The 11,256-nt window shown below is 32.6% G+C and overlaps 1 protein-coding gene across 4 annotated transcripts in view; it reads left to right on the forward strand.

Moving 5' to 3' along the window:
- Pi3k21b (phosphatidylinositol 3-kinase regulatory subunit alpha) overlaps positions 1-11,256 on the forward strand; it is a 60,896-nt gene extending 49,640 nt beyond the window's left edge. For 3 of the 4 annotated variants that reach the window (XM_083094659.1, XM_083094660.1, XM_083094658.1), the window contains 2 exons: positions 63-239; positions 491-11,256. In XM_083094659.1, the coding sequence (XP_082950785.1) occupies positions 63-239; positions 491-782 (469 nt within the window). In that variant the 3' untranslated portion in view covers positions 783-11,256. The remainder of the gene's footprint in view (positions 1-62; positions 240-490) is intronic. The other variant, XR_014437880.1, reaches the window with a different exon arrangement.

Consider the following 11,256-nt stretch of genomic DNA (forward strand, 5'->3'; position numbering starts at 1 on the left):
TTTCATTCACATTGGAAAATTATCTAACTACCTAATTTGTTCGCATTTTGTTTCAAACACAGATGGTTGAAGAAAAATGGGATAAAACAGAATAAGGACTTTGCGGTCCATTCCGACGAGAAAACGTGGCTCTACCTACAGGGTTCTCGTCCCGATGCTGATCGCATTCTCAAGGGCAAACCCGACGGTACTTTTCTTGTTCGCCGATCAAGAACGGGCCAATATGCGCTCTCCATAGTGTAAGTCTTTTTTCTGCCGTCAATGACGATCATGTTTCGAATCTCTGAAAATAAATTAGAATAAATACCGTGAATACCGCAAATATAACACACGAATAATAGTACTAATCAAATAATTCGTCATTCCATGTGATAAGTAAAATAATAAAATTTTTTTATTATTCGAAATTTATAGTATTAAATATTATATTTTCAAGATATATAATTTAGTAGTTTGTACCATGGCTTACTCGAGAATTACAATGTTGCAGGTGTAACGGCGTGGTACAACATTGCATAATATACGGCACCGAGCGCGGCTATGGTTTTGCCGAACCTTATAACATCCATCAGAGCCTGAAACATCTCGTGCTGCACTATGCCCAGAACTCCTTAGAGGAACACAACGAGTGCCTAACCACCACCTTGGCCTATCCCGCGTTTGCGCCACCCGCGGCGCTCGCGCAACTGCAATCCCAGCAGAAGCAATTTCAGATTTACGCTCAGAACCAAATGCCAATTGCGCGACAACCCCACGAGAATCAGCTCATGTCGCATACGTAATATTGGCATGCTGATTAACGTCGCGATCAGTATCCGATTGAATCCGAATACGTTTACGTGAATTCTGCTGCTACAAGCGCCGACACGATTGGCGAATCCGATTGCATCACGCAAGCCTTTCTTGACGAGTTCGAACATGTTCCACTGTGAAACAGAACGTTCAGGAACATTTTCCAAAACCACGTACAATAATTATGCACATAGTCAGGGGAAACAATATCTCGCGCGAATAGACATCATAAAAGCGCGCAATCGAAAGCGTGCAACCAGATGCTTGAGCATCATCAAACGATAGATAGGTAAGTCACGAGATCTACGAAAACTCTTTCAATGAAACGTGTTTAATAGCCGCAACAGTAATAATTATAAGAACTATTAGTGATAGAATTAGATGTACACGCGTTATCGTGATGTGGTAATGATCGCTTTGACTAACACAGAGGTTTCCAAACGTCATACTTGAAAAGATGGTCTTTATCTGAAAAGATACAAGTAAGAGATAAGCAAGTCTTCTTTCATAGGGATGTTTAATAACAAATTAAAAACTTGGAAAATTCCGTAAAATTGAATCTTTATATCAGCAGCGATTTTTTAATTAAATATTCAAACATTTTTCAATCAGAATTTAGAAATGATACCAGAATGTAAAGTTAAAAGTAATTGACTGCTTCTATTTAGTAAGCTAATAGTAGTTAACTGCTTAAATTTCTAGAAGATTCAGGATTTGACTTTATTTTCGGAATGTTTAACAAATAATAATTAGATGTTTCGTATATCCATACTTTCTTATCTCGACATATAGAGCAAACATGAAAAGAATATTAGTTTCAAAGAATCGTTATAAACCAAAAAGGTTTGGAAACCTCTGGCACTTAACAGGACCAACGACACCACCGACAGATGTCATCAACGCTCCCTCAGGATTTATACAACGCGGAGAGCCCTGTCGAAAGTTTACGCGGAGATTACAGCGGAATGATGGCGCGACATTACCGCCACCGATTTTGTTCTCCGCCAAATATGTTTTTAATCTTGACGCTCGTCATCGCGCAGAATTGATCCGCTCGGAATCATCGGCGTTGGGACGCGTCGTTGTTTCGGCGACGGGGATAGCGAAACTCGCTTCATTCGCGTAGATTTTATCGTTCAGGTAATCAGGGTAGTCATATCTCTATGACCGTCTAGCCCTTAAGAGCCTGAATCATTTTCAGAAACTAATTAGCTCGTATCGAGCGGTAATATAGTTTTAAATTTAGCTTTGAATTAGTATTCATTATGGCTCGATTTTGTGTAGGATTGATTGTATCAATTCTATATGGTTTAAATCACACTATTGACAAAAGATAATTAAAATATCACATGAAATATTCATGAAAATCTAACATTTTTGCTATAGTTATATAATAAGTCGAAGCTATAATAGAGTGGTATTCATTTATAGCTATTATTTACAGTATTTATACTACTGTAAAAGCGTTTAATACGTTAATGCTTTTTTGATGAAAGATTCACAATGAATCGTATAGTTTTTTGTGCAATAAATTAAACTAGTTCACGTGTTACTATTCAATGTTGTTAAATGCCTTTATTAAATGTAATATATTCTGTTTCTCCTAAAAAATTACATTTGTTAATTTCAATGTATTAATTTTAATAATTCACCACTATGAATCAAGATCTGCATATTTTCAATGCAACTGTCATAATACATTAGGTTTTTAAGGGTTAAACGTGATCAATAAAATTAAATGGTCACTTTCTTATTACTCGAAATTCCTAAATGCTTCATACGCAAACATACGCGAGTTCGATGAAGAGCGCGTGCTATGATTTGTATTGAAGACGGCGGTATTTTTATGTAATTTGCTAAATTACAATAATGATATTAGAATATAATCAAGCGAAATATTATATGAATAAATCGTCTTTATATCGTTTTGATAATAATTGAAAAGCGAGGGAACTCGATAAATCCATTTTTTTAATGGAAAATTTAAAGAAATGTTCTTTTTAAACTATACTCAATATTTGTACATGATATATATATTAATTTTTATGAAAATTACATATAAAAATTTTTATCTGCTACAACGTTCCATGTCTGATTGTACTTCAAATTTCTTTAAATCATTAAGAAAATAGATCCTCAATTTTTGCGGCCAATTCTTTGTGTTTAAAACACGCGATGATGAATTGAATATCTCGTCGTCTTTTCCCGATCGCATTCCGTAGCGGATCCCGACGAAGTTTTGTCAGTAAGAACTTTCTTTTTATACGTTAGATTTCGGACGCTGCGCCACAAGCAGATTGATGAATAAGAGAAGAAGAGATATAAATATTATCTGTGATTTCAGATTGTCTGTGAGTGGGGAGAAGAGTTATCACGTTTGTCGTTTCCGATCACTTTTGTCCCTAGTTTCTTATCGTTGTCTTTGTTTCCTTCTTTTTCTACACTCCTTTTTCTTTCCTCAAATGTACGTGAGCTTTTTTCTTGCCAAAAATTCAATGTATGCCCTTGCGATTAATACATCGACTCGATCTTTCTCGCTGATTTATTTCGATTCTAAATACGACCTCGAATGATAGCGGCGACGAGAGGGGAAAGATCAGAAACAAGAATTAAAAATAAAGGAAGAAAAATGAAAAGTAAGATTATTAATGAACAAGGAAAAATGCACTCTTGATGAAACACAATTGAATGATAATCTTTTTCGGTAAAAATTAGAATGTAGGAACGTTTATTCCTATCTTTATTTTTTATAATTCTATTGTGTACATCAATGGAATAATTATTATTCATTAATTTCTTACATTTATTTTTACTCTTTTGCAATTATTTCTTAGTTGTGTTCTGATCCGAACTATTACGAAACAAAATAAATACAAATGCGTACCTGAGAAATCTCACGTTTACAGAGCGGTCGGTAAATGTCGAGAATATATTGGGAACGCTTTCACACGTTTAAATCGATAGTTCTTCGAATTCCTCTCGCGCTACCGTAATCGATAGAAAGCTAACATAAATGCAAGCCGACACAGATTTGATCTGATTAAATAAATTGCATTGTAAGTATGGAAGGCGAAATGAATGGAAATCAGCCTGATTTCTCATTCAGTGTGATTCATTCTTTTATTCGCTATTATTGCTTTTAAATGTATCAGATAAGAAATGGTGCAAGTAGAGTTAGAAAATTTTATCAATATATTGCATCATAGATGTACTTTCATCAGATGTTTGGAGCAAAATACGATTGTTCGATTGTCATCACACATAAAAATCGGATAACTAATTTTAGCTCCAGATACATCGTTAAAAAAAAGATGCAAAATATCTTGTTTCAAAACTCAATTTCCATTGACATATATAAATTTTATACATATATAAAATACGATTTATGTGAGATTGAATGAATACAGATGTTTTATATATTTGTTCCTTCTCTCTCTCTTTACAATAATTATATTTTATGTATTAAGCGAGAAAGATCGACGAAATGTCTCTCTTTTTCAATCTAAAAGAAAACGCAGAACGGTAAACGCCGCGCGAGATGAATAAATAAAAAAAGATGAGATCGCAATCGGAAGTTGCATGAGAAAAACGGTGAATAAAAGGCTCGTTGCTCATTTCGAATGCTTCGGATTACGTAGGCTTAGGAATAGTTTAAGACTTTTTATACAAACGAAATATAGGAGGAAAGGAGAGGCAAGCGGCCTGGCTTGTACTACGTGATTGTCTAATTCGTTGTCCGTCGTCGTCTGTCCATTTTCTTTCACTTTCTTTGATGTTTTCGTGTTTTCTCGCTATTTTGCTCTTGGAAGCCTTGTTCGCTTTTTGTTATTTTATATCGTTTCATATATTTGCGCTTTGAAGAGCAGGATAGCGACGACATTAATATTTTATAAAAAAAGGATTCATCATCGTGTTCAATTTTTTAGGATTTAAGCCTTATGATTGTCGGAATTTTAACTTTGATAAATCTTTATAAAAATTTACGCAGAAATCACATTATTGATTTTGTATTGTAAAGGGTTCATTCCTGAATAACATGCGCTTGGAAATTAGACGGCGCTGTCTTATAGTTTCCTTCATCTCCTTAATCTATCGATACAGTCTCTAAATATACAGTTTCTAAATTGAAATTTATTTATATTTCTCGTCTTTTATTTCTTCAATTTTTCTATATATCAATTATGCATGTTACTCAGGAAGTTATTGTTGCCCAAGTCTTTTATTTATGTCAAGATAATCTGTTGTGTAAGCTTTTATAAAGTATTATCTTAATTTTTGTTGTAAGGCAAATAGATGTCAGTCTCGGCGATGAAACCTTACGCATAATGGACAATAGTAAAACAGTAGTGAGATGAGGGAGAAACTTATCTTTTTGCAAAGCGGGTTGAGATAGCTCTTTATGATCTTTCTAACGAAAATAATTAATCTTTTGGTGCAGAAGTGTAAAGAAAATGATTCGACGACGAAGGGCGACTTATATATATATAATGTTAGGAGCAAGTTATATAAAAAATATTATGACCGACGAGTACGACTCGCGATAAAATCTTTGGTAATGCGATTCAATGCAATATCCGCGCAATTATGTTATGGTAAAAGATAATTATAATTAATAATAATATAATTAATATTAAATAATCAGATGTAATATATGAATATTTTATGTATTATATTAATGTGTGTGTTATATATTTGTATAGTTCCAAAAATTCTTAATGTAAAAGTTGAGCTTAATGAAAAAGAGAATTGTGCTCCGTTTTTATAAATCTTATAGAAACAAATTTTAATGCAACTATATATTTGTACATAAAGTTTAATATTATATAATCTTAAATGTATCTCAATTTAACGCTTTACATAAATAAGTGTTTTAAATTCTATAAACTGTTAAAATTTTCATTAAAATAAAATGATTTTCTATTTCTTTATTGTTTTCAAAGTTTTAAATTGTTTGAGCAATTTTCTTAATTTTTTTTTAATCTTTTCTTAATTTATAGTTATATTTTACGAGCATACGTATTTCTTATAGCACGTAAAACTCGTAAAGGAAAATTCGGATTAAATAAAATAATATATAATTATTTATCTCGATATTTATCATGAGTCGCACTCGTCGTTGTTTTCTCCCAGTGAGAAAAGATCATATTTATATATCGCGCATAGTGCAACATGTAAATCCACACATACACACACACACAAAGTAGATATATATGTACGAGATATAAACAAAGCTATACATATATATATATATATAAATATTATATAGATGCGATATGCATTTCCTCGAGAAATATATATGGTGCAGATATGAGACAAAGAGAAAAGAGGAAAACGAAAAAAATATATATATACGAGTATATAATATATCTATATATATTTTTACTTACTTTCAAAAAGCAACCTTTAATTGATTATTTATAATATATATACGTACGCGTGTATATATATATATATATATATATATATATATATATATATATATATATATATATATACACATATTATATATATACATCATATGTGATGAAGTGTCATATTATATTATATTAATCACACGTTTGCGCGAGCCTCGTCGATTGCGAGTTTCTTCGAGGAGATTCGCGCAAAAGTGTCGAGCAGCCACACACAAGTGCGATCCTGATCCCACGGGATTCGAAGATAGATTGAGTCGAGTCGCTGAATTAAAGCGTAAGATCAAAAGATCCGTTTGATCAATGAACAACATCGAATTGTACTTCCGGAGATAGATAGATAGTTGCGATTCGGAATACGACCGTTTCGAAAATGTAAGTGTAAATTGGTTCTTAATATTTTTGATAGACGCGTCGATTATGCGCCTAATAATTTTTATTCTAAATTGCGAAAACACGATCGAGCTTCGTATATCCTTTTTAAATTTACGCACACGTTGTCGCGTGTGCTTTGCCTTATATGTAGTAATATTCGTGGTAATAGAATGCGTGATATTTTTTTTCATCAAATTTACTATTTTTTCTCTGGTGTATGCAGGAAAATTCTACTAAAATTATTTCGTCTTTACCAAGACGAAACATATGATGCATTATTTTTTACCGATATTAAATACTTTTTTCGTCCAATTTTGTATGATGCTTTTTTTTGTTCAACTTTTGTGATATTTCTTCATTAATGATTTTATCGCGCGTGCGCGAACAAATCCTATCATTTACTTTTCTTTTATTCTAATTTTTTTTAGTCACAACGAAATTTTTTAACATTATTTGTTTACTAGCATTAATAATTTACTAACAACACTTCGTAAATTAATCAAAATATGCTTTAAGAGATCATATAGTGTCGCTCGAAAATCTGGGATATCGCATAATATAACGTAAAAAAATAGAAAATAAAAGATAGGATTTTATTTGATAAAAATTTTACAAATATAAAGATTGTTCCTATCATGATATTCACACAATTCATTATCTAAACATATGATATAAATTTTATCAAAATTTGTGAATTGTGATTTTTTTTTGTAAAATAAAAGTATTTTATCGTTGAATTGTGAACGAGAATTTTGATCGATACTATATGTCATCGTAAAAACTTTTCAAATTAAAAATATTTGGATAAGAATGAGCTTTCGAAGAATCGCTTTCGAAAGCGATTTTGAATATTTCGGAAATGAAGGTGACGAAACATCTTGAGAGAATCTTATTGTCATCTCATTACTCGAAAAATTGCATATACATATTATTAATGATCATAAAAAAGCGATTGGCGGGCATAATCACAAGCGCTAATAAGCTGGGATTAAAATCGAAAAAATTCAATAAATTCTAAGTATATTTTGACTCTGCGGATCCATTTCTCATAATGTTATCTCTGAAAGAAAAGAAAATTAACTCATTAAAAGATTTAATTTTATATAAAGTGTAATATTTTTTATATAAAGAATAATGTATAGCTCCTCCCAAATCCTAGAAGTTATATCCAGCATCAAAATCTGAATTCTTTGAGATTTTAGAAATTTTAATAAATTTTAATTCACACATCAATAATCATTTAACATTTCGAAAAAAATGGCAAAATCAAAGGGGTAACAAGTGAAACATGCATTTCGTCAGAGTCAATATTATGACTGTTGGGACTTGGTTTTAATATTTTTTTGTTGTTTCTTTTTTTTACGAAGACCAAGGGGAAAATGCAGTGTCATTTCATGATATCCGAGCCGATTGCTCTTTTGTGTACAAAAAAAAACGAAAGAAAGAGGAGACGAAGATGGTACTTTTTAGTGGCGCGAATGTTTTCGGCAGGACCGGTCCATGAAAAATGCTAAATGTCGAAGTAGAACGATTGAGCTATGTGAACGTTGGGAATGATGCAATAATAGTTAAGAGAAAATGAGAATTATTTGATGGATAAAATTTTGAATAAACGAATACATTTTTAAAAACGAATTACATTTCGGAGGATTATAAAATCCCTTGATAGATGAAGCGCTAAAACGCTTATATTTCTTGATTATACTTAACTATTATTGCATATATAGACATATGCATTGTCGAAATTGTGTGATTCGTCGAGTCAACTTGCGCGGTATCGAATCGACGAAATCGATTGCTTACAATTATGTCGATTTAAAGAAATTAATCAGCGTTGTGCGTCGATTTGAGAGAATTAACAACCACGATATCGTCGATAATCAATGATATTAATACATGCATGAAGCATACCTGGTCTTTCATATTTACTCAGTGTCCAGGACGAATCGAAAAGACGCGATCGCGATGAATGCGAGAGAGAATCGCGATTTAATGACGAGAAAGGGCTGGCCCTAAACAGGCGTGTGAAACCACGTGGAAGATTGTTTCGTCGACCAACGTACTTTCGTTACGTTACATTGTGATCTCCGAGAATTGACCGGTAGCGATAGAGCGAGAAAATAATAAAGAAGAAAAGAGAGGAAGAATGAATGAAAATAAACTTTGCCTTAGCTTTTGTACAAGCAAACGAGAGTATGAGAGAGATTGAAAGGGAGGAAAGAAGGAGCCGGATGGGCGCGAAACTTCGCGATAGGTTGACGATAGGCTAATCGATTTTGACGATAAAATGGTGTGATAAGAACTGATAAATTTAATAAACTATTGTAGTAGCTGTGAATGTGTGAAAATGAGAGAAGCCTTGCAGCAAGAGAGAAAAAGAGAGAGGGAGAGAACGAGATACGATGATAATCAAATTATATATGAATTGTATGTACTAGCATGTAACGACACAGAGTTACAAATGAAAAAATTCTCTCGCGTTGACTTAACGTCGAAACAAAACCATTTTTTTTTTAAAGAGAGAATAAAAATATAATAATATAAAAGTAAAAATTAAAAAAAAAGTATGTGCACTTATTTTTAAATGTAGAAATTAACAGATGCGCGAAGCTGCCGTTAATCGATGTAATCATTGTATATTTAACGATGTAACCGCAAAATGAGTGCTAATCGGACAATTTCATATAATTAATTGATTATCAGCATGATATACAATTAGTGATGCATAATTACCACAATGTAATTAATTGATTATATAAAATTATACCGTTGTTGATATTCGCGTCATCTCTCAATAATCATCCATCGAATAATCATCACATCACATGCGAGTCTGATCGATCGTATGTTTGATTAGGAATGGGTGTTTGCTGCAAGGCGATAATTATCGATCATTAATCAATGATGCGGATGCCGGTGAGAAGGGGAATCGTGCCGTCTGCGAAAATCGGAAGGGAGCACGAAGACGTGGGCGTAAGCAAAAAAAAAACGTTATCGACATAATATTACATTATTAACGAATATATGCTGTCCCACTGTGATAAAAAAAAACTTTTGTTTTTGCATGTAAAAATATATACTACTATTATTGCCATAAGCGCGCGAGAGAGAAAGAGAGTCGTATGAGTTATGATGTTGCGCGCAGGTACAGGTACACCAATATATGTGCACGATGACGGATCTATCGGGATAAATCTCTGTGTATATCCGTATTCGCGCACATATACATACACACACACACATACACACATTTACACGTATATGAACACGAATATACGCGATATACGCGAATATAAGTATGTATATTGTGTGATCGATCATACACATTTCGCGAGCGTAGAGATATATGCGGATTTTTATTATTGCGTACGTCGTATCTTCATATATGCTGACGAAGGACAAATTATGATTGTGATTACCGTTAATAGAGTACATTCGAAAAATATCGGAATATATAGGATACCGTTCGCCGATGATGTGCAGCCGAGATTTTGACGCATTCTTATCGAACTGGGCACACTCGGACACACAATCCTTTTGTATCCTTTATTACACAGAAATACACACACATACATCGATTCGCGGAGAATTGCGGTTTCAGGTTCGTTAGCAATAATTCGATTGTCGTGACGCTGTGTTGGTATCTTTCGAGAATTACCTATAATTTCCGCAAGCTCTTTCGCAGGGTACGATCAATCAGAGTTAATCGAAGAGACTAAGCTGACGATCTGTTTTCTCGTATTAGGAAACGTCCATTCCTGCGATTACCTCGAATGTCAATTCTTACATTTTTGTCCAGAATCTCGTAGTCAGACGATTCGTCCAGCATCGCACCAAGATTAATGATTAAGAGAGACAAATAATTCGCTGTAGCTTATTTCGCGAAGCAAAGCGATCTTTCTCAACGAAAGTGGGACGAGCAACGCGATCGTTACCTTTGCCTCTTCGATTGTCACCGAGATCGATTTTTAAAATCATGGATCATCATATCGTATCATGTAGAAATTTTCGAAAGAACGAAAGTTACAGAAAACTTGCACGACTCAATTATATACATTCCCTTTTTACTTATTTACAGCTTTAGCAAATTGATGAAATCTTAATTACACAAATATTAGACGATTGTGATAATTGAAAGAATTAAATTATTTTCTAATAAAATGACAAAAATAAATATAGAATTATATTATTATATAAATACTAAAATTATTCTATGAAAATTTTTGAAAAAACAGAATAATTAAAATTTTGAGAGAAAATAAAAATAAACTAAAACATAATGAAGCCAATTTCTTCAATTTTTAAAATTAATTATTAAATTAGACAAAAATAATTCTTTCAATTTATCTACTTTCAGTAAATTTATCAGACATACTATCGTAATTAAAATCCTAAAGTTCTGTAAAATAAGTAAAGAAGGAGTGTAATCGAGCGGAATTGAATTTGCGCTCGATCAAGAATTAAGTTCGAATCGTTTCAATCGAAATCGAGACGTGCGAAACTGATAACTGGTGAGATTCTCGATTACCCTTCGGATGCGTAAAACTGATGATATAATGGATGTTTACTCGCTTCTTTGCGCAACGGTCATCCTCATATTGTATCGTTTATTTGCTAGAACTACCATGTAAAATCATTTATATTTGCATATGATTAATATGTTTTACTTATATATAAA

Source organism: Camponotus vicinus, unplaced genomic scaffold (assembly GCF_025532165.1).
Source record: "Camponotus vicinus isolate PSW18456_S1 unplaced genomic scaffold, iyCamVici1.0 SCAF_3, whole genome shotgun sequence".
NCBI lineage: Eukaryota > Metazoa > Arthropoda > Insecta > Hymenoptera > Formicidae > Camponotus > Camponotus vicinus.